Source organism: Cherax quadricarinatus, chromosome 66, assembly GCF_038502225.1.
Source record: "Cherax quadricarinatus isolate ZL_2023a chromosome 66, ASM3850222v1, whole genome shotgun sequence".
NCBI classification, from domain to species: Eukaryota; Metazoa; Arthropoda; class Malacostraca; order Decapoda; family Parastacidae; genus Cherax; species Cherax quadricarinatus.
Genome location: NC_091357.1, coordinates 17,497,995 through 17,523,630, shown reverse-complemented (window position 1 = coordinate 17,523,630; position 25,636 = coordinate 17,497,995). Strand labels below are relative to the sequence as shown.

Below are 25,636 nucleotides of genomic sequence, written 5' to 3'. Positions count from 1 at the left end.
GACGAAGCTAAACCTGTATTGTTAACAAGTAGGACGGGGGTGTTATGGAGGTGGGGTGGAGAAGGGTAGCACACTCAGCCGGTACCCTTTCAATAATAAAAGGCCTGTTAGAAGGTGGCTGTGTTGCCACACCTCTTAGACCTTGACCGTAAGCATATTTGTCGTAGGCTATTAGTAAGCTAGCACCTAGTCTAAGTGTAGTTTAGACAGGTAAGTTAAACTTGGAATACAGGTATAAGTAGCGGAAGTACAGTAGGCCAGAGATTTTTAATCTCAAGGGCAGTTACACTAACACCCCTTGTGAGCCGCCTGCATAAAATAGCATACTATGAATAAAAGCGAACGATAATTTCCGCATTTTTTATGGGATCTTAAGTTTTGTAGTGTAGACTTAGTGGTTCAACCATGTGCAAGTAGGAATACTCCGGAAGGCACTGGAATAAGCAATTACATTCATGGATACAGCATTGGGTACTTTAGACAAACTCATTATGTTAAGCCTCTGTCCACTAAATCTCTCCTAGCGAGTCAGCAGTGTACTTGAACATTGTTGGGATACTGATCGGGCTGGCTATGCCTAGCCAGCCCGATGATCATTACATGACTAGATTCGTTAATATAATGATTCACACCACCGGATTCTCCAACACCCAAAACATGCTTAACCGTGTACTATTTTACCGGCTTATACCCTGGAGCTAGCGGAAGAGTATGCAATCTCATGTAGGCCATATCCAGATAATCTACATACTGTTAATACAGAGGTATAACCTACAGCCGTCTTGAAAAGTAGTTTCCACTTTATAGGCTAGAGATGAAATGCGTGGTGTTTAGCTGGATTTTGGTTGTCGTGATAGTGTTTTTCTCAATGCCAGTGCAAGCAATGCGAATGGCTTGAAAGCTAGGCAAATGGATATTTAACTTCCTAACTAGCATAATCCAAACAGTAAACTCAGGGGTTGCTATGGTGAAAAGTTAGTTCCCCATGCCACAATACTGGCCCAACTTCTTCCTCAAATCTGACAGGGACAAACCACAACACTACCATCCTCTACAGATGATGGTAGAATCAACACGAGTGGCATCCAAGACATCAAGTCCTCCAGTGGGCAACTGACAACATGAAGGATTTTGGAAAAAACAAGATAGGAGTACAATACAAACAAATCACCTAGAGGATAATTATTATGAGACCTAGGAGTGAATGTTTGATCTCACGTCCAAGGAATACATGCTGCAAGGACAATGATAGGTTGCATAACTAGAAACATGTTTGCCCGAAATGCTCACGCATGCTAGTGGCTTTCTTTGTGCTTAACTATTTTTATTACATGTAAACTGCAGTTTGTATACTACACAAAGAAATAAACACTTTTATTTGAATTATGATTCAAAACAAGCGATGCCAAGCCAATAATGACAAGTCACATTCTAGGTTGGAGAATTTTTGTTCTAATGGCCCCCCTTCAAGGAGGGAGAAATTGTAAAACTGAAAAATGTTGAAAATATTCATAGTTCGTATAAGCAGTCAAACACCTGAATTACCGGGAGCGCTTTACGTTCCTCGAACTGTACTCTAATATTAAAATGTAGGTGAGAAAGGTGCATGATAATCTGAACCTGGATGATCCTAGAGGTATTAGTCCCAAATCTGCACACAAATTGCTACATGCGAACTAAAGAGGCTTAGCAAACTGTGCAATATACCTGCGATGAAGAGCGGGAGAGCGATCAGCATACAAAACTAAGTGTAAAGAAAGGCCAAGACTTTACAACACCCTGAATAAAGGAGACGCCAGATAGATCCTTGGCTGTCTTAAAGTGGGGACTCTAAAGGTTCCTCAAATCAATTCCGCCGGACTGTGATGAATACGTTGGGCTGTGGCAGCAGGCACCAACAGCCTGATCGATCAGGCCATGAGACCTGGTCTGGGACCAAGCTGTGGATGCAGTGACCTTATTGTGTCCACTGCACCCCTGCTTTTCACTGGGTTTATTTTGCTCTTTCCTCACATATATCTCACTCCAGTATATTACGGCAGTGTGCAGATCTGGGACAAGGCCTTCAAGTACTTTCCAGGTATATATCTTTTATCTCATCCACTCCAATAAATCCATATTCAGGACTATGGCGTTCCCAGTAATTTAAGTGCTTTATTGGTTCCAAGATTTGAACTAAAGTTAGGGCCATGCCCTCGAGCGCTCATAAGTCATGAGCTGCACTTTAATCATACTCTAATCCTGCTTACTAGGCATAACTGCCAACGACAACCCAACTTCTGTACAACCTTACTGATACTTTACTGACACACTTGTACAAGTGGTACTTTACCAGTAATAATGTATCCTCTCATGTTTCAATGTAATAACCGTGTGGCCATATTTATCATTTTTCTCAGTATATAATTTCTATTGATACATATATTGCTGATTAAGTGATGTATAAGTGGTAAGTGCTCTTCAAAGGTAAAGGTGCTCTATTGGGAGATGAAGAGGGGAGGTCTCGGTAACCTCGGTATGACAGTTTAATGTCAGGATAAGTGTTGCATATTTAAACCTGAATAAACATTCAATCCTCCAGGTTAGTGTAAGCCAGGGGTTATGAAAAAGAGGCACAGGGTAGAGGTGCATCTATGTACACACTATTTTCTCGAAATGAGGATTAAAATATTCTTTATTGGGGTACACAGGGAAAACTGCAACCTTAATTTTCTTTATGCAGTGAAAAGGTAAAAAGAAGACAATGAACCATTTATATATTTTTTTTTTTTTTTGGGGGGGGGGGAGGGGGTTGAACTGTTCACGCGGTACAGTACCTGGCCCTGCAAACTACAATCATTTACTGACTGCCAGACGTCTGACTAAAACCTTTCCCTAGTCCTTCCTCCTCCCAGAACTAAAACAAATTTGAAAAAAGCATTAGGCTTTTAGTCTTTTTTTTTACCAGCATTTAAGTTCCTCCCACTCTAAATTTAATTTTTTTTTATTTGCACGCCTTTATGCCCTAATCCCCCATATCCTGTGATTATATTTTTGTGAAGTTAATATTTAATGGCATCAAATTAAACTTTCTTGCCACATTTTTGAGTTCGACGTTCATGAGAATTAACTCCTGTACGAGTGTGTACCTAAAAGTATTAAAAATAAATCTTGACCAGCGTTGACAATGGTCTGGTGCAGTGTAACAATGCACTAACAGTATCAACATCGATCGTCATTGATTCTCCAGACAAGCCAGGTTCCTCGTAGTCATACGTATTCGATTCCATTAATCGCACTCAGGACCGCAAAGAAATTTGTGACCTTAATACGAAAAAACTTATACTTTGCATAAAAGTGTAGCCTAATCTTACATCACCTCCCCCTTTACTATCCCATATGCTTTGATAAGTTGGGGAAAACGCATGTGGTTTTACTAGGTTGGGGTCTGGGAGAGGGGCAGTGTCTGCACTTCAGGGATTATGGTAAGTTGGGGCAAAGTAGTTGTAGTAGACTGGAAAGGGGAAGGGGGAGCAAAGTGACTGTGGTAGATGGAGGTACAAAGTGGTTGAAATAAGGAGGGGGGGGGGTTGTTGTCACTGCCCTCCAACCTACAAAACCGTCAACAGTTCCATGTATATAAAGCACGACCTTAAAGTGCCAGCAGCTGGCTCACATCACCTAGTTGTTTGTGGCTAACAATGAAGGCCATGGGAGGGAGGGGCGTATTGCCCGACCCCCTGGCCTTCATGACACACTTACCCAGATGAGGTAGACTCCAGTACACACTACCACGCCCACACGATCAACGCCACGCCCACACCACAAACTCAGAAGCCCTGGATGGATAGATGGATTAATGCGAGGATTCATGTGCGTGCGCGAGAATTCATGAGTTGATTAATGTGCGAGGATTCGTGTGGGTAGATGATTCATGTGCTCACGTGGTGTTAGGTAGCAACAACTGCAGTTACTCTTAAGATAATGGTTGACTGTGGGCAGTAGAGCTAGTAAACTATCACTAACGTCTTTTCCCTAACCTAGTTCTCACCATAACTTTCCCTTTAGCCTCGCCCACTAGTCACTGCGAAGGGTAATCGGACTTGCCAGCCTGCACGAAGGTTAATCCCCATTTCCGAGCAAACATTCTAGACGATATCTGACGGATAATTGATCCAGGGTCCTTCCCTTGACATTACGTGTTGGGGTGAGACGTACAAAAAGAAACGGGAAAGACTCCAATTCTCTTCCCCTTCCCTACCTGAATGATGGAAGAGTAAAAAAAAAAAAATCTTCAAAATCTATAATTCATCAGTGCGGTGCTACCTTATTTATGAGATCGACAGTGTGGAAACAAAAGCTAGTTGCGTCTCCCCTGTCGTATCACATCACCGAGGATGGACGTCAGACATGGGTAATTAAATCAGAGCCTCAGCTGGTAGACTTCAGTACGACGGTAAGGATATAGCCAAAAATCTTCGAGAGGTTTTCTACTCCCGTAGTCCGGCCCTGTGCCAGGCTTTCTGGTGCTAGCCTGGTCAACCATTCTGATCCCATTATGGAATAAGCAACTTAAAAAGTTTTGTTCTAGCAGAGCTGGCATTACTATCACGCGGGATCTCGGGATGGCGTGCCCAACAGTCAGGAAATTTAAGGTACAATATGAACCAACTTTAGTCTAAGCCTTTTCACGTGCAATGGGGGGGGGGGGGGTTGTCTCCAAGCACATTGTAGTTTCCATTCAGTTTATAGCGCATATTCCGGGGATAGAGTAGGGATGGATGTGGGAAAGAAAGCAAACTCAAGCAATACAAGCTTTAGCACATTCTAGGAGGATTGAGACTGAAGAGATACGTACTGGGAAAGTGGGAAATCTAGAGGTTAGGTGACTCCCTGTTCGATCGTAGTAAACTTGTTACCTGTCAATTTAGTTAAAAGGAAAGAATGACTGCTGCGAACTAAGCGAGGATATGCGTGACTGCACTTACGAATTTAAGTAATGTATAAATTAGTACCAGTGTCAAATCACATATTTACCTGGTTACCTGTAAAATAACAATGTACAGTACTTCCTACATTTGGAGGTTGCTTTAAGAAATGTTAGAAATAAGCAGCATACAGGAAATGCTACGCCAATAAACCATAAAGTGTAGAATGTTAAGCCATCCACGATCTTTTCCAGTCTCCATAATTGCCAATGCACCTTACAGCGATAACTAGGACACCACCTGTGTGACGAGGACGCTCTACGTTCCGGTCCAGACAGCGGTAACATAACTAGTGGTCTCCCAGCCCTACGGATTCAGCGCTCCCAATAGTTGTAATGGCAGTCTTCCGTAATGTTAGAGTGCATGACAAGAAATTAGTCCCCAAATATGGAATGTGTATATACTATAATTCTTTCCTTGTCTTTCAGTGACGAAACGGCACTTTGACAAATTTAAAACCTGTCTATTGGGTCACTGAAGCTCCAGTTCACCTACACAAAGATTTTAATTCATCAAGAGATTAAAATAAACTCAGTTTATAAGATTTATACTTATATATAACATGTGATGTATCGGTCCTTGAGGCACCACAATTTTCCACCCACTACAGTAGACATACACCTTCAACTTAAGACATCATACACAAAAGTGTCACATTCACAAAGCTAGCGGTACAACAATCAAATTCACTCAAACTATTATAGTAATGTCAGAAGTACTTATGCCTACGTGCACGTTCCTTAATGTATTATAAACATTTCGAAAGTCTAACAGAAAACTGAACTGCTACTGCCAAGTACGACAAGTTTGGCACAACTCTGCTGCAGTGCTGCCAGAGCACAAGTCTGGCATGTAGATTAGGGTAGAATTTAATTATTTCCACAAAGCTCAGGTGATATAAACAAAAGTATTTTCTCAAGTTATATACGGCTACTCACTCTCCCTATCAGTGGTACGTACTCTTACATATTTGAACGTTTCCTGGTTGCTCTCTGCCACGAATATCGCTGCCTAAAATAAAGAACATAAATGGCAAGCATGCAGGAAGCATTAAGACATTTACTTTGGGTACCTCTTAAGAATATTTACGTAGTAAAATGAAAATAAGTTTAAAATGTTTTAAACAAAACTTCACACAATTTAAACTATTGTTGGAGGCATTTATAATGTGGCGCAGTTTTGTTAGCATTACACACTGCCAGGGGAAACAAATATATCCCACCTACAAGAATCTTTTGCTATTTCCGATGAAAAGCACATTAGTGTTGAAAGCATGCTGACTAACCATGACAGAATTCAATGGAGTCAATTTGAACAAATTCAAAACAATGAATGCTGCCAAGCCAATGATGGCAATTCAAATAACTCTCTGTCTCTAGGTGAATTACTGCTGTGTATTAATAACCTCCTTTAAAGCAGGCGAAATTGCTGAACTGGAAGATGTACAGGGAGCCATCACAGTTCTTATAAGCCCAGTGAAGCACAAATTACTGGGAGCTCTTGAAGTCCCTGGAACACAGGCGAGAAAGATTCGTCAGAATCTATGCCTCAAAGACACTGGAGAGTTATGATTGTGCAAAGCTTATGTATTACTGACACCAAAATTATTGCTTATGAACCCAAGAGGCTTCGCACTGTGCAGGATACTTCCAATGAAAAGTAGGGGAGCGATGATCACATAACTCCAAGTATTAATAGATTACAACTTTTTAACACCCAGCCTTCATACATACGGGAATTACCAACACCACTTGGCTATCTGCAAGAGGAAACTCTCCGGATTCCCCAATACAGTTCCTAATCAGCCGGAATATTTACCCGGAAGAGATTCCGGGTGAACCCCAAGAAATATCTTTGTTACACTTTTTTTAATAGTAAAGTGCTAACCCTATCTCCATACACACAGTTTAAAACATTATAGTTTAGCATAAAATGCAACAGTAGAATGCAAGCCAATCTCGCTTCCTCTTCAGCAAAACTTATAGGCAGTCAATCGGCCAATGAGCGTGGCGCAGGTGCCCGAGGAAGCGTTGGGATTGGTGGTCAAAGAGGCAGGGCCACCACCGGACACGACAATGATTATCGTTTAGGCAGAACAGCTCACAATTACACTAATTGCAGTCACTGCCTCCTTCAGCGTTGGTCAGGTAAAACTTGCTCAGCAAAGCCAGGGAAGAAAGGTGGTAAAAGGTGAAAGCGAAAAAAGCAAGCCTGAATGAGAAAAGGCAAGGACCCGTGAGGAATAACACGAGTGGTGAAAAATGTGCATCTACCCACGACTGGGAGGTAGTGAGGTGGTCAGCAGTCGGCAGAGCTCTGTACAGCAATGGTTTTCATTGTTAAGAAAGTGCTTTATGTACCCAGCGGCCAGGTAACCTGAAGGGTATCCAGGGTCAACGCCCACTGAAGCCCTTGATCCTAGTAGATCAAGGTCTATCAACCAGGCTGCTATGACTGCTGGCCGCAACGAAGTCAACAGACCTGTTGGTCAGAACCTGATTTAAGGAAATTGTCAGGTTTCCTCTTGAAGACAGAGATGTTTGGAAATTTTCTTTATACACGAGGGGAGGGCAATGAAAAGTCGGGGGATGGGGGAGGATGGACTGACATTCATCGAGTTCTTATGTGCTCTTCCTTTTTATAAGAGGTATTATGAACCGTCTGCCAGGTTTCCTTTTCATTAAGTAATTTCAAATGCAGGTTTGGAACCAGTCCCTCCAAGATTTTCCAAGCGTAAATTATTATGCACCTTTCTCGCCTACATTCCAAAGAATACAAGTAAAATTTCAAGCGTTCCCAGTGTGAGTGTATATGGGCACTAGAAGTTCAGTTTTTTTTAGCTGGTCCATCTCGCCTGCACTGAAGTACGTCGTTAGTATAGAGAAGTATTCCAGCCTGGAAAAAAAAAAGTGGTTCAGTATCTTTCTTGAAAGTTCTATTTATCCAACCTTTCAATTGTCTTGCGGTAGCACTAGCAGCACTATTGTGATAATTGAACGAGAGTTCTTCTGGCATCACTCTCAAGTCTCGCACATGGAACTTTCGCTCTAATGAATTTGACCTGTACTCCGTTTCAATGGTTAACGCACTAGTCTGCCAATTTTAGGACTAGCTTGTTATTGGTTGAAACCTCACCCACTTTGCGATTTGCTTGCAATCGCGTTTTGCTACTTTTGTCATAATAGCAGTTTTGAGGCGACGAGGTAGAGCATGCCACAACCATGCTAGTGAGAGATTAGTCTGTAAAACCTGCATTTACAGTCACAATGGGTGTATGGAAACACCGTTCTGTGATTAATTAAAAGCAATAAAAATATTTTAAGTCATTTGTTACATAAATGGAAGCGACAATGTTTTACGTAAAAAATTAAAAGTTAATGTCAAAACAGTACAAAAAGGATATTGCATACCCGATCATAGCTTACAACTCTAACAGTGACGACAACATTTAAAACAAGGCCGGGCTCCGGGAGCAGGAAGACTGTGAACTCAAAGGTATTGTTCGGCTGATGGTGCTTCCCATTCTTCCCGTTATATATTATACGTACTACCAGCCTACGTGAGTATTTTTACCCCCTCCACGTTATCGAACCCACATGACATTGTTACATTACAAGCTAGGTATTTTAAATAATTTATAATGTATCTTAACCCACTTAAAAGAGAGCATTCCTCATGCAAAGGCATGAAGAATATGTCGTGTGACTAAACTGGCTACACCACTACCACCACGAGTCAACAAGATTAATGTTTATCTAGTTGTGCAGTCGCTTTCTTATTTATTTGTATAAATTCATTTTAAATTTCTGAAGGTGATTTTGAAATTAAGCCTAGGTAGCAGCAGTAGCACAGTCGTGAACGAGTGTGGTGGAGAGCCGTTAAAGGGGATACACTGCGGGTTACAGCCGCCTGTCCGCCACAACTACGCCCCCTTTGGGTGATTTTCTTTATAAATTAGCTTTATATGCTACGAGAATCCTACCTCAGCTTATTTCATGGCCCCAGCCCTAAGGTATATTACCACCCCCAGGATGTGACCCCACATCAGTCTGTTAACACACTGGTACCTACTTACTGAAGGTGAACAGAGACAGTAGGTGTAAGGAAACATGTCCAACTTTTCCACCCGTACCGGGGATCGAACCCCGGACACTGAGCTGAGCCACGGGACACCCACCTCAACAATTTAAACTGACCCTTATATTTAAATTTCATGTAACAAAATATAAATACGACATTTCCTATAAATACAACTTTACAGCTTAGTACCCTAAGGCAAGGATGTCTTCAAGAACAACAATTCTTCATCAAATCAGTTTCTGATCAGCCGGGCTGTGGTGCACACACACTGAGTCGCGGGTACCAACAGCCTGATCGATCAGACCAGCAACCAAGTGGTCTGGGCTAGGACTGAGCCGCGGGGGCAGTGACCCCAGGAAGCTACTGCAGGTAACGGTCCTAGCATCATTACGGTCTCTCGTCCTCAAGAAACACGAGTACTAACTACACATTCGTATCATTTTTATAACAAATGAAAATGCTACATGACGTTTAATGGTGACAAATATCAACTGCTTTGAGCACGGTAGAAACTAAGACTAAACGAGCGCAGTATACAGAACGTGGTAGATAATATCAAGAGCGTAAAAAAAAGTTTGATAATCAAGAATAAATCATTGTAATAATGTTGGTAGAATTACCGACAACTTGTTAGGTAAAGAACACATGTGCAACTAATGCCACATTTTATTGTGGCAACGTTTCACTCTCTAAAGAGCTCTGTCAGGCCGTTACAGCTGTAACGGCCTGACAAAGCTCCTGGAGAGTGAAACGTTGCCACAATAAAATGTCTCATTGGTTACACACGAGTCCTTTTACCTAACAAGAATACTCGTGTCAAGAGGATCTGTCATTTAAAAAAAACGTCAACGTAAATGCAGCGAGGGTCAGGAAAATGAGAGTGGATTTTGAGAACTTTCAAAAGTAACGCCAAAGATTGTACTTTTACAAATATTATAACTGAGAAAAACCTAAATATGTTTATACTCTCAAAGCGCCTTTCATGGCAGAAAAAATCGGGGCTGGAAAATATAGAACTCGTACGCTGTCCGCATCGAATCAAAACATCTTAATTATCGGGAACACCTGCGCTCTCTGGAACAATGAGATGCCCTAATACATACTGGGAAGCTACCCCAAGGACCTTGTTCCTAACCTGCGCACTACTAGACCGGAGTGGGATATTACCTGGAGGTTATTCCGGGGATCAACGCCCCCGCGGCCCGGTCCATGACCAGGCCTCCCGGTGGATCAGGGCCTGATCAACCAGGCTGTTACTACTGATGGGAGAGTGGAATAAACCCAGTGAAGTGCAGAAGGGTCAAGGGTATAATATAGGAACACTCACCATGGCCCACAACATTACCAGCAGATACCAAATGCTGGCAAATCGAAGTATTTAGACAGCGTCCTTCTGCAAATGCCAGATCAGCAAGGTTGTGATAACTATATTAGACTGCGGGCTGCTAGTACAAACAGTCTGGTAACAGGGAAGCCTGGCCTCACCAGACTGCAGGGGTAGAGCCCCCGAAACCGGTAGAGTTAAATACTGATAAAACGAAAAAAGCTACCTTAAATAATACCTAGCCATCCGGTTAATTTCCCTTTCGTTAATTTATCTGAAAGAACAGCCAGAATAGCTACAAATTAAATTAAAACAATTTCCGGGAAAATATAAAGGATTAGAGCGCGCCAGCCAGAACAGGCGAGGTGTGGGGGGGGCCAGATATAAACACTGCTTCAGGGCCAGAACTGAACAAAACCCAGGTTCATGTGCTGCCAGAGCGCAGGAGGTTGTCCAAATTAGAAACCAATACTAGTTACGCACTTCTTAAAATTCCATAACACAGTTTAATTCGCAAGGCTCGAGACTATAACACTCAATGTTAACAGGCTTACTAAAATATCTTTAAAGATTAAAATAATTGGGAATTATATTAGCTATCAAACAAGAGGAGTGGAGAGGGGGGGGGGAGCCCTCTAAGACTTGTGTATTATTTAGTCGAACAAGCTGTCCCCAGACTGACTTTCGTGAATTTGGTCATACCCTCACCTTTCAAAAGAGCACTTGACATCTTTACTTTCTAGTAAAACCACGCAAATCTGCTGTCTATTGGGAAACTTACAGCTCTGCATGTAAGTAGTCACCAAGGAAGACATTACCAGAGAAGAGAATAATTATTACCTTCTTCAATGCTTAGTCTAATATTGCCTTACCAATGTAGGAAACAATTGATGTCCAGTAAAATGCACACATCTAGAATGTAGAGCATATCTACTCAAACTAGCTGAAATTATCACAATGCATTATTTACATTTGGAAAATTAGTAGCTGCAAATTTACTCTAATTTGTGTGAACAGTAGGAACTGAACACTGCAAATTATCCTAGTGAAAAGATATTACACCTACACCTTGAACCCAAATACATCAAGCTCTTAATTACCCTCTAGTGGAAATACCTCTCAAAATCACCCCCCCCCCCTTCAACCACCCGCCCTTCTCCAGGAGTGTCTGCAATCCATCCTGATTAGCCGCGAGATGACGTCCAGCTAATCAGGACAAACAATATAACTGATCAAGCCATAAACTTAAGAGGACCTGGCCACACATTGCCCCGGTGATCACTGGAAGCACGTAAATTGCTGCCTACTTCTCTCCTCTCCATCGCCTGACGTTATTCCCTCTTTCCCACCCACAGTATCATCTCTTCACTCCTGTTTAACATTATTTTCTAAATTCATGTATGCTTGCGGACAGCAATAGTCTAGTTGTACAAAACAGCCAAAGGAGAAGTCTAGCACGTAAGGATAGGCTACCTGCATTCACGTATGCGAAAGTGAAAGCCTGCGGGTTAGAGTGAATACACGCAAGAGTGGGTGGGCGGTGGCGTGCGAGGGTGGGCGGTGGCGTGCGAGGGTGGGTGGTGGCGTGCGAGGGCGGGAGCATGGTAGAGGGCGTCAGCTACGCCATGGTCAGGTTTTCGGCTTTAAGCTGGCGTTCAGTGCAGAGTATAGCTGTCTGCCGCGCCAGAGGTGAGGCAGGGGCAAAGGAAACTCCTGAAAATTACGCTCACCCTTTTCTGTACTCCAAAATTACGCTCACCCTTTTCTGTATTCCATCTTATTTCGTATTCCCTCCTCGAAGTTTTCTAATCTTCCTGTCTACCATTTTCTTAATATTTTCCTCTTCACTATTTATTGCCATCTTTAAACACACATCGAGGTTCATGCCAGCCTAGCAACACGTATGTTGCAGGTTGCCCTACACAGGCATCGCTCTTTAGTGCTACGCCAAGTGCCACATCCCTTCAAGGGACAACTGGCCAGAGACACTTCTGGTGGCTCAGTTGTTAGCATCATCAGCTCTTGTGCACAGACGACCGGCACGGGCGAAACACTGGGCAAGTTTCCATACACCTGCTGTCTTCACCTAACAGTAAGCAGGTGGTACAGTGTGTTAGTATAGTATTTCAAGTGGCATACTGGGAAAAGGATTAAATGACCTACAATGGAAATAAGTCGGACAGTTCTCCATGACAAACCGACTATTGTGTTACCCTGGGTTAGAAACCCTCTGGGTTGCGGGAGTGGGAAAACTAAGACATACCTTATACCTTTGACCATCAAAGGCAGGCAAACATTAAAGTCTGTGACAGGAACTAAAACCTTTTAGAAGGATTAATTGATTGTTATATACGAGTTGTACTTTCTAAACAATCCTACACATTAGCTTGGCTTGTAGCTCAACTGGTGGCGACCTTAGCTCACTGTAGGAACCAGGGTTAGATTCCCGGACGAGTGGAAACTTTGGTAATGTTTCTCGCACCTGTTGTTTGCCTTGCAGTAAGTAGGTACCTGGGTGTAGTCAGACCACACCACCAATGAAAGCAAGTCAGTGATAACATGGGTTAATCACCTTCAAGATTAACAATCTAAGCAAAATCTAACTTTCTTAATCTTTAGAAACTCACTTCAAAGAAATCATGTTGCAAATGGCTATAACGCAGAAACTAGTCTTATGAAATAGCCAGGACCAGGAGCGGAGACTATCCCCCACCACAACGGCAAGAACAAATCTCTTAATTAGTTGTACAAAGTATCATGATACCGACAAGCTGTGTTAGAGAACATGTCCATACGTACAATATGAATACAAATACCGTAAACGTCGATAAGAGTGACTGCAGTTCACCTGTAGCTGAATGTTTCCATTAAGAAATGTCACCTATGAATATCTTCCGTGTCTGTGACCGATTCCGGGGATCATCACCCCCCACGACCCAGTCTCTGATAATTATATATTGAACTGAGTTCTGAAGCTTTGTCTGCTGTCTTCCAAGTTCATGAGAAAAGACCAGGAATCTAGCTGGAGTGCTAATATTACGTTGCAAATACACCGGGAAAACATTGTACCAAAGCGTACACAGTAACATGATGCGTACTCTTTGTTTTTCCCTAGGTATATATGTAAGCCAACGGAAGGCTGACAACCCAGTCCCATGTCTGCATACTACCATAGCCTACTGGCGTGAGAGATGAGGGGAAGTGAACAGTATACCCAGTGAAAAAAAAAGGGGGGGGGGAGCCACAGGTAAAAGAGCACGCTATCAACACCCGTGAACCTAGACTATTCAAGCTGTTACCAGCATATCAGACATTACAGAAACGAATGTGCAATTTTAGGTAACTTGAGAAACAGACGTAAATACATTCCTGCATATATCCCAATTCGTGCTCTTTATAACCCACCTATAGTGAGCGCACATAACCTACCGATTCACCAGTCCACAGCCCCCTTTTTGCTAGATCAACCAGGCCGGCAGTCAGCTAACAGCAACAGCCTGATCAACTAGGCCATCAACAGGAAAGTCTGACCCTGGGTCGGGTCATGAGAAGGAAACTTTCGAAACAGGTCACAGATAAATCCTAAAGCTAGAACATGTCTCTTGATACTCTTTTGTGTGCCTCCATCTATAAGAGGAACGCACCAGGGTAGTGCTTCATCTGCCATCTGTTACACAGCAACGGTCGTCTGGCTGAAGACCACCACCACCTACCGGAAAGATCCTGGGGAGGAAAGAGGACTGCAAGCCGTCGTGTTAGGAGGACACAGCTATCTCTGTCTGACCTTTTTGGTAATTCTTTCCTTCCATATCTACCTTTACCTAACTTTTCTTCTGCAACGATACTAGACGGACCGCAAGATAGTTTTCATTTCCTATCTGTTGCTTATAGTAAATCACTTCAGCCAAAGTATTTATTTTTTAACCATTACCTCAGAACTTTTCGAGACGTAAGGGGACCCTCAAATATGTAATGATTAACAACAACAACAACAAAAACTAGGCAGATATTCTTGAAGTTAAGCAAGGATTTAAATAACTGGGAGTTTCAAACCCGGGAAACACGTTAGTTTCTCCCGGCAGAAGCCGAGTCTACCATGTTTCAACTTCACGAGGACAATACCAGCCGACACCACGGTTGGCGCCAACACTGTTCTCCCGCCAATTTACGTTCCTGGCACCTTGCGGTGGTTTAATATCTCTAATCATTTACTAACCATTAATTTCCAAATTTTTGTTATATAACACAACGACACGTATATGGTCATCTTCAGCTAATGTTATACACGCGCTTCGTTTTCTTAAATTTCAGAAAGTAAGATTACCTGTGGACAGGGGTCACTGCTCCTGCTTGTCTGTCCCAAATACCTATTCCTAAAACAAAACTAGCATAAACATACCAGTCTGAAATTTAAGTTCAAAAAACCCTTAATAAGTTCTTAAATTTATTTTTTGAAGCCCTTAACTGCGTCATTACTAGCCTAATGAAGGTTGAGGCTGCCCTATTAACTTTCGATGCTTTCTGCATCGAAAGTTAATAGGGCATATGACCCCTATGAGTTTAGCGCTTACCGCCTATTAAAAAAATTACTCAGCTCAGCGCTTTCTCTTCAATATCATAACTGAATTAGCCTACCTGGAGGGTATTCCGGGGATCAACGCCCCTGCGGCCCGGTCCACGACCAGGCCTCCCGGTGTATCAGGGCCTGATCAACCAGGCTGTTACTGCTGGTCACACATAGTCCAATGTACTAACCACAGCCCGGTTGATCTGGCACCGACTATCTGTCCAGCTCCCTCTTGAAGGCAGCCAGGGGCCTATTGGTAATCCCCCTTGTTCAGGGGTTCAAAAATCGCCTGAAAATTAGCTTTCCCCAGGTAAAATTTTTACAATGTTTCATGGCACTTTTTGCACCAAAATCGACTAAGTTATCTTAGTCTATAATAATTCGCACAAGTAGCTGTTAGTGAAGGGAGGCGAATCTTCAGGCGACAGAGTTCAATCTCTTATCTGTGCAAAAATAAGAAATGTCAATACCATCTGTTGGCACAATTCAAAATTAGATGTTACTGTCTGTCCTGGACCATTATTACTGATAACGGTCCAGGACTGATCGAAACTTGGAAAATTCTTTAAATAATGGATGGCGATGAAGCTTCTGTATAAATTTAACTTTACAAAATTAATGCAACAGTACGTCCCTGACACTACAGTTTTGTCTTAACAGACTATAAAGTATGACGTGCCTACTAACTGCATTTAAGGAACTAGTCTACCCGCAATGATACGAACGCAAGAACTGGAAAGAGTACGGACAAGAATATGCAAATGAAGGACACTTCTAAACTCAATTATGGAAAACTAAGACTGGAACGCCCACCTTAAGCACCCCTCCCACCCCCTCTTCCCCACAAGGTGACTTAGTCTAGTGGTAAGAGTTGGCGCATTACCGAAGTTCCCCTCTTCGATCTCCCGGCAAGGCTACACCAGCTACCTGTATCCACCTAGTATAATCGGTACCTGCTGTTGGGAGATAGATTGCATGCTGAGGGAGAGAGGAACAGAAAATGTGTAAGAAAACTGAATGTGCTAGAAGGAACAAGTATTGTGTAAATGCATCCACACAAGGCATTGCATCAAGTTTTCCTGTAAATTAGCAGATCAGCAGTGTAACAAAAGCTATCTATGATACCCTTCCATACTCCGTCACACAAGATAAATCTCAAACTAAAGTCTTAATACACAAATAACCTGCACATAGATGAAAGAAGCTCCTCTCTCCTAGGTGCGGGTTATTTGTGTATTGTCTTGTTACGAATCGAGCCATTTTGTTCTTTAAAGTCTGTTAATTTCAGTTGAGACTTCAATAAGACGGGTAGTCGAGCATTCCACTATGTTCAGTAGCTACGGCAGTTTTAAAGGCTTCGTTCCAGCCGAGCGAGTTGCAATTACATGGGAATTAAGGGTGAGAAGAGAAAAACTACTAACCCCTCCAAGCATGTACCTACCACCACTCCATTCTTCACACCTCACCTACTCCCCTTCCCCACAATCAACTTTCACCATCTCCCATGGTCTCTGCCAGGTCAAGTAACCTCGGTTATGATCACACAACTTTCAACGTTATAGTAACACGCAGTACGTGTTAAGTGATGCCAAAATAATTCCCATGGGTTTCAATATCCTTAAGCATTCAGTTAGGCTTTTTATACCAGTGAATTTAGTTCTGGGTTAGGCTTGGGAGCACAGACGCAGGCAGGACAACAGCTTTTTCAAACTTTAAAATCTGTATACTTCCGCTGAGATATGCAGGTTGCCTTCCCTTTTATGTAACTTGCTTATTGGCAGTAAATATATATATAAAATTATAGTAGCTCAGTCTAAACTATAAAAAAAATTTGTTAAGATCAGACACGAAGGTAAATGCATTAGAAAACTACCTTATGTGTACTGAGGACGGATTATGTAGTTAGGAAGGAAAAAGGGTTAATAAAGTGGTAGAGGGGGGAGGGGATAAGATCCGTTTCTTAGGTTAGATTAGGTAAGGTACGTCAGGAAACAAGACAATTGTTTCCTGACGTGGATCTTAGAAATTATGATCCGCCAATGGGGCTTTTGATCTGACAGAGGCCTACCATTGGTTTACCGGTCCACCCCTTTAATAAATTCATGTACTCCTGTACTGAATAAAAAATACCTTTTCAGTTTTTCAATAGTCGTCCAGACATTTCAATTTTTTAAGAATTTCAAACTTTACAACTAAAGTTTTTGTCAAATTTAGACCAAAATGTTAAGTGACGCAAACACTGGATATTTAATATATATGTACGGCATATTTTGGTAACACACACACACACACACACACACACACACACCAGATAACTGCTGCAGCATATGGGCGCCTAGCAAACCTGAGAATAGCGTTCCGATACCTTAGTAAGGAATCGTTCAAGACACCACACCGTGTAGTTGAAGTTTTATCAATAAAGATCGAGAACCAAAACCTAGTCATTGTGGTTGTATACAAGCCACCAGATGCAACCTCACAACAGTTCAAGGAACAGCTACTGAAAATTGATTACTGTTTGGAAAACCTTCCAGCTCCATCCCCAAACATCTTATTGCTTGGTGATTTCAACCTAAGGCATACAAAATGGAAGAATGTAGCAAATAATGTTATAGCTGAAACAATCCCCGGAGGTAGCGCAGATGAAAGGTCACGCACACATGACCTACTAAGTTCTGCGAAAAACACACCTTAAGCCAGCAGATAGTGGAGCCAACAAGACTAGAAAACACACTTGGCCTTATCTTCACAAATAATGAGGACCTGGTAAGACATAAGAATATCAAAAACAACTAATTCCGATCACAACCTAATCGAAGTCCAGACGTACATGCATAGGGGTCCTGATCAGCAGAATGCATGTACCTGTGAAGGTGTCTTCACAAAATACAACTTCAAGAACATCAACTGGGACCAGGTAAACCATGTCCTAAACGAAACATGTTGGGAAGATGTCTTAAATGACATGGATCCAAACCAGTGCCTTGAAAGGATCAACTTCCTGGCAGCCGAAGCATGTTCTAGGCATATTCCCCTAAGAAAGAAGAAGAGCAGGAGTAAACTGGAGAGAGAAAGACACTCCCTCTACAGAAGACGATGAAGAGTCACTGAGCTCCTCAGAAGTGCTAGAATATCTGATACACGAAAGGAGGCGCTGACCAGGGAAGTGGAAACTATCGAACTTAAGTTAAATGACTCTTACAGGAACCAGGAGAGGCAGGAGGAGCTTAAAGCTATTAGTGAAATTGAAAGAAATTCAAAATATTTCTTTTCATATGCCAAAAACAAGGCAAATACCACATCTAGTACTGGGCCCTTACTCAGACAGGATGGGACTTACACAGATGACAACAAGGAAATGAGTGAAATATTGAAATCCCAGTAAGAGTCTGTTTTTAGTGAACCACTAATCGGTCTCAGGATCGACGACCCAAATGATTTCTTCATGAATGAGCCTCAAAACTCCATAAATGTATGCCAGATTTCCGACATTACCCTAACTCCGATAGATTTCGAAAAAGCCATTGACAACATGCCTATGCACTCAGCCCCGGGCCCAGACTCGTGGAACTCTGTTTTCATTAAGAACTGCAAGAAACCCCTCTCGTGTGCCCTAAGTACACTATGGAGGAGGAGCTTGGACATGGGTGAAATTCCAGTCACTTAAAACAATGGATATAGCCCACTCCATAAAGGTGGCAGCAAAGCATTAGCTAAGAACTATAGACCAATAGCTCTGACGTCCCACATCATAAAAATCTTTGAAGGAGTGCTAAGAAGCAGGATTGCAAATCACCTGGATTCCCAAAATCTGCACAATCCAGGGCAACATGAGTTCAGGGCAGGTCGCTCCTGCCTCTCACAACTACTGGATCACTATGACATGGCCTTGGATGCACTGGAAGAAAATCAGAATGCAGATGTAATATACATAGACTTTGCAAAAGCATTTGACAAATGCGATCATGGCGTAATAGCCCATAAAATACGTGCTAAAGGAATAACTGGGAAAGTGGGGAGATGGATCTTCAACTTCCTAACAAATCGAACACAAAGAGTAGTGGTCAACAGAATTAAATCGGAGGCTGCCATAGTGAAGAGCTCTGTTCCACAAGGCACAGTACTCGCCCCCATCTTATTCCTTATCCTCATATCAGACATAGACAGAGATATAAACCACAGCACCGTATCATCCTTTGCAGATGATACTAGGATCTGCATGAGGCTGTCATCTGCTGAGGACGCGGTTAACCTCCAAGAAGATATAAACAAAGTTTTCCAGTGGGCAACGGTAAACAATATGATGTTCAATGAGGACAAATTCCAACTACTCCGTTATGGAAAACGGGAGGAGATAATAACTAGAACAGAGTATACTACTGACTCCGGCCATACAATAGAGCGGAAAAATAATGTAAGGGACCTGGTAGTAGTAATGTCTGAGGATCTCACTTTCAAGGATCACAACAGTGCCACGATCGCATGTGCAAAGAAAATGATAGGATGGATAATGAGAACTTTCAAAACGAGAGATGCCAAGCCAATGATGATCCTTTTCAAATCACTTGTTCTCTCTAGGCTGGAATACTGCTGTACATTAACATCTCCATTCAAAGCAGGTGAAATCGCAGATCTAGAGAGTGTACAGAGATCCTTTACTGCACGTATAAGTTCTGTCAAGCACCTTAACTACTGGGAACGCTTGGAAGCACTTGACTTGTACTCGTTGGAACGCAGGAGGGAGAGATATATCATAATCTACACTTGGAAAATCTTGGAAGGAATGGTCCCAAATCTGCACACAGAAATCACTCCCTACGAAAGTAAAAGACTGGGCAGGCGATGCAAAATGTCCCCAATAAAAAGTAGGGGCGCCATTGGTACACTAAGGGAAAACGCCATAAATGTCCGGGGCCCAAAACTGTTCAACAGCCTCCCATCAAGCATTAGGGGAATTGCCAATAAGCCCCTGGCTGCCTTCAAGAGAGAGCTGGACAGATACCTAAAGTCAGTGCCGGATCAGCCGGGCTGTGGCTCGTACGTTGGACTGCGTGCGGCCAGCAGTAACAGCCTAGTTGATCAGGCCCTGATCCATTGGGAGGCCTGGTCATGGACCGGGCTGCGGGGGCGTTGATCCCCGGAATAACCTCCAGGTGTACGCCAGGCCCATACTGGAGTATGCAGCACCAGTTTGCAACCCACATCGGGTCAACAAGTCAAGAAATTAGAGAAAGTGCAAAGGCTTGCACGACACTGGAGGATAGGGTTAGGGGAGACATAATAACGATATACAAAATACTGCGTGGAATAGGCAAGGTGGACACAGACAGGGTGTTCCAGAGAGGGGACACTGAAATAAGGGGTCACAGTTGGAAGTTGAAGACCCAGATGAGTCAAAGGAATGTTAGCAAGTATTTGTTCAGTCATCGAGTAGTCAGCAAGTGGAATTGTCTAGCAAGTGATGTAGTGGAGGCAGAAACCATACATAGCTTTAAGGCGAGGTATGATAAAGCTCATGGAGCAGGGAGAGAACCTAGTAGCAATCAGTGAAGAAGCGGGGGCAGGAGCAGTCTCTCGACCCCTGCAGTCACAATTAGGCGAGTACACACACACACACACACACACACACACACACACACACACACACTTCAGGGGCAAAAATAAAAATACTCTCCGTGTGGGTTTGTTCACCGACTTAATTTTTCTCTAGTACCCTTAAGTGCTATCACATTTCTCAATAGCTCAAGGATGCAGACTAAGTGTGCAGGAGATTAATAAAATACGACACCTGTAGAGTAAGGCTATCTAATGCAAACTTGTTACATTCTGGGTACAGTCTACATGCTCCATCACAAGTAAGTGAAATCGGCCAGCCTGAGCGGGAGACATTTCACTCTGGACGAGTTTAAGGATAGGGGTGGGTAGAAACTGCTCCCACATCTGCCATTTATCACTAGTGCCTCTTTCCCAGGACACTGGGGAGAAACGAGGACCTAACCACATCCTCGAGTCACCCTTGCAGGCTCTTGGCATCTTCAGTTCCCTACCATCTCAGTCCTAAGTGGACCCTTCCCTACACGTTTACAGCCACCAAACTAGCCGCTCCCTCACATACTCACTCAACGTTAAAACTACAATCTACTTCCTGTCCGGTTACCACTACTTTGAGCACTAATTTTAATACTTCCATTAAAGTCAATTTAGTGTTTTTTCCCTCGCCATTGCAACTCAAGCTTATTAGTTAAATGAAAGATAATGCTCTTTACAATGCTAAGTTACACAATCCTATTAAAATATTTATTCACAAACAAACAAATTTTAAAAAATCTGCTGTAATATATCTGAGAACGAGGTGGCCGAAACTAACTAGGAAACTTTTAAATTGGCACGAATGATCATTCGGCACCAATGGTAATCTTATACTTAAGTCACTGACTTTTTTGGGTTATCCTAGGTTCTCTACACATATGCTGCTATGTATGATAATTCTATGTAACTGTATTTGTGTATACCTGAATAAACTTACTTATTGGTTAGCGCTAGGCTACCTTCTTGCCAGACTTATCACGCTCCTTTTTTTTTTATTGGCTTGTGGTTAAACGATTTTTTTTACAGGCTTGTGTAAGTAAGCTACCACAGAGTAAAAATATTTAACCTTACAGGAGGTTAACAAATTCACGTTGGATAGTTTAAAAGAAAATAAAATTAGTATAGGTAGCATAGCGAGTTACATAAAGATTATTCGACAGTTTTTCATTAAATACTGTACCACCACCAAGAAGCAACCTACAATAGTCTAACACTCAAGTTCTTTTTACTGTAGGTAAACTGGGGCAGAGGGTCTAAGGAGACTTTCGTGTACGTGCCTTATAGGTAGTTCAACAGTGCAGTTTTAAAGCATTCAGCTAACAACCAAAAGACCCAGGTTCCATCCTCAACGAGGCAAGACATGGAAAGTCTCCAAATACCTGCCCCAGTTCACCTAGCTGTAAATACGCACATAAAAGTCGGTAGAATGCTGTGAATCGTACCATGGGAAAGAATATGGACCCCAAAGGATACAAGACACTGCTTGACTTTCTTTATCCCCGAGTTATTTAACCCTCCGATGGTAATGGACATTTTCGCATGTATTTTACGATCTAATTAGAGTATCTTAAAAAAAATTATTCCAAGTTGCGTTAATTTATATTAACCTACATTTACGTATAGTTAATCGGCAACGAAATAAACTGGTCTATGTTTGGCAGCCCAAGACATCTACTACAGCGTTGGTAACCCTCGCAAGCTAACAATCAACACTAGTCTGTGTTGTTGTAGGTTCACCGGTCTTGTTCCCGGCACGGGTCTTTTTCAGATGGTGACCCGGCCTAGTCTGTGGGAGTGATAGTATAGTGTTTGTTAGGAAAGTTTGGCAGAGACTGGTATTTGCTTATTTTAGTTATTTTGACAATATCTGCACCCTCATTTTAATACTAAAGTAGCAGTATCTAGTTAAGTACAGCTCCAGCTTAGCACCTCTCGAGGGAAGTTCCTTGATGCTGGTGAGAGGCTCTTGCTCAAGGGATTTGGATCTGTGCTCCATTCCCTGTATTGAGAGTGAATGCCTTCCATCCCCCCACTAGCGCTGTATAATCCCTACGGGTTTAGCTCTCCCCATGATAATCCAACTTAGCAGTTAGGGCCTGTAAGGTGTACAAGATATTGATGATAACGTCTTGTGAAGGCGTGTGAACAACTTTATGCTGTCGCAAAATACTTCTCTGGCTGTTGCAAGCTTTGTTTCTCTTGCTGACAGAACCATTAATATTGGCGGTGAAAATATAAACACATATGCAGTTTATATTTCCACCGTTTATATTTCCATTGTGTCGGTATTTTATACCATTCAGTTCCAATATTGGCGGTCACCGGGAAGGCATTGGAAGCAAACTGGGAAATGTGGCTTAAGCCTAATTAACCGTTACAACACAGACACTAGGACACTTTTATGCTGAATTTTAGCAAAATTAGGCTGTGCTAATTTTGTGAAATAAAAATTTAAAAATGCATAATTTTCACTTTTCCTGGCCGGGGATCGGTTACCTCCAGGCGGATCATAAAAGTTAAATTATATTCATGCAAATGCTCAACGCTAGTACTTGTAATAAAGATATGCTACCTTAATATCGAGGGGGTATAGGTAACAGGTCCCAAAATTTAACTACCACGCTATATGTATCTAATACGAGTTTATTTGGACTGCTTAATAACATAGGCAGTCACTAGAATACAAGAAAGCTTTTCTACTCCAATTAAAGATTCTGAACCTACACCCTTTTTACAAGGCACAGAATGTGGTTCAATGACTTTCACAAACTTAAGATATGAATAAGGGGGGATACATGATAAAGTTCGAATAGCCAACAATGCGATGAACAATGAAGGCACTGGATTTTGGTGATTTGCTGCAAGAAATACTTTTTGAGTAGCCTTATGAATAGGTACAAGATACCAGTGGGAATGACGGCAAGTAGGATCTGCCTAGCATAAGAGTAGGCACATTTCAGTGCTGTTTACGAATGCGACGTTAAATGCGAGAATTAACATCCGCATAAGCAGACTCTTGCAGTTTGTGCGCTATAAACCTAACAAGCTTACCATGCCACCCTCCAGCGGGGGACTAAAAATAGCATAGGTAAAAAAAAAAATTTTTTGCCATATGCTAATTTTCAAAATGGATGGATGCTGATTATGCTAGGCGCCATATTTCCCTAATTACACTATTACCATTATTACCGGTGCCATTTTCACCCAAGTTCCCCCATCAATACTCGAGGTATGAAAATGATGTACTGGTATGTTATCAAAGCTTGTATGCTAAGTATTCATTCATTCTCAATAACTGATAAAAGTAGGATTACATTTGCAGTTCTATATGGAAAAGATAAATATTCAATAAAACTAACATCAAAGTATAAATTTCACGAAGTGGTAAAAATATAAACTATTGAAGTTCAAAAACTGAAGGAATTATTTATAAAAAAAAAAACACGATTAGGAAAAATAACCATATGATCACTGACATTAGTAAGAATCTGAATCTGTTATGTAGATTTTAGCAAAAGGAATAACTGGGCAGGCGAGCAAACCCAACAGTACCCAAAAAGTAACAGCAGTGAAATCACAGGCAGCTATTTTGACGAGCTGTTCCCCTGGGCACAGTGCTCGCCCGCTTCTCAGATTATATAAACCACAGCACTATAATCCTTTGCAGACAATATCAGAATCTACGAGTGACATCCACTGAGACACAACGAACCTCCAAGCTGATATCAACCAAGTCTTCCAGTGGGCGACTGACAATATGTTCAACTAGGATAAATTTCAATTATTACGTTTCGAAAAGGTAAAGAAAACCAAGATCGCAGTACAAGGCAAACTCAAACCACGTAATGAGTAATACGAGAGATCACGCTCATTGAGCGTTAAACTGGAAAGAAAATGATAGGTTGGATAACTAAGTTTCAAAACAAGGATAACAAGGTCATTCGTTCTCTCTAGGGTGGAATATCGTTATATATTAACAGCCCTTCAAAGCAGGCAAAATCGCAGAGCTGGAAAATATCGAGAATCTTCACAGCTTGTTTAAACTCTTGAGCAGCACCTAAATTACCGAAATCTTTCGAACTGTTCTCTTAGCCCTTAGCTAAGCAAGATAGTTTACACCTGGAAGATTCTGGAAGGAACTTGTCCCAAATCTGCACACCGGAATAACCACTTATAAACTCAAGAGGCTTGGCAAACAGTGCAAGATACCGCCGGTGAAAAGCTGGGCACGAGGACTCCAACACCCCATCCCCCCCACTTCCCTGGCCGTATTTCAAGAGGGAACTCTTAAAATTCCTCAAATCAGTTCCCGATCAGATCAGTTCCTGATTCTGACCGGGTCTGGGAGAGAGTCGCAGAAGACGTGACCTCCGGAAGAAACTACAGGTAACCTAATGGTAGCTACCTATTTAAATATATAAAACCCCCTATTATCCGAAAAATAAAAACACCAAGAACACCAGCATTACAGCTGGGTCTACCAATATTCTAGGCAGGACCTTACAACACCAATTACCATACTTGAATTTAACAGATATGTAAAAGGTTATAAATCTTACTTATGCTGCCTTTAAAATGGGTGCGAGTAGGAACCATCTACTATAGGCTGGTTTTAAGAAAAAAAAAAAAAACTAGCTCGACAACAAAAAAAAGAACTAAAACTCAGACATTCATTCCCGGCAGTTAAGAGCCAAGAGATCCAAGGTGGGTTTTGGCGCGCACCAGCCACGTTGCCACCTCGTGAGTTCTTATTTTCCACTATCACTCCATTGCATACAATTTGTCCCCCCCCCCCTTCCTCCTCGTCTTAATTTGCATTTTTTTTATCCGGCTTCCTTCCTAATGTTCAACTGCAGAATTATTGTGGTTAAATTTCTCCGGGATTTTGAGATTTAAGAAACACACGAGTTGTATAAAGTACAATTCGCATATCTGTAATTACAACCATTCGCCTAAATGAAAGCGAGTAGGCTCCGTACGGCAAGCTTTGTTACTTTTTTTAATTAAAGCATCTAATTTTGCTTTAACTGTTACAAAAGACAAGGACTGGCAAATACGCGGCGACATCCAAATTCGGCCCCACAAGGACTCGTGCAGGGCAAGTTAGGT

General features: G+C 42.1%; 1 protein-coding gene across 6 annotated transcripts in view; it reads right to left on the bottom strand.

The window, feature by feature from the left end:
• Window positions 1-25,636, bottom strand: part of LOC128705115 (leiomodin-3) — a 127,254-nt gene that overhangs the window by 18,763 nt on the left and 82,855 nt on the right. For 3 of the 6 annotated variants that reach the window (XM_070099144.1, XM_070099145.1, XM_070099149.1), the window contains exon 1: window positions 6,373-6,438. The exons of the other annotated variants lie outside the window; for them this stretch is intronic. In XM_070099144.1, the coding sequence (XP_069955245.1) occupies window positions 6,373-6,423 (51 nt within the window). In that variant the 5' untranslated portion in view covers window positions 6,424-6,438. Of the gene's footprint in view, window positions 1-6,372; window positions 6,439-25,636 lie in introns of those variants that run through there. 6 annotated transcript variants of the gene reach the window in all.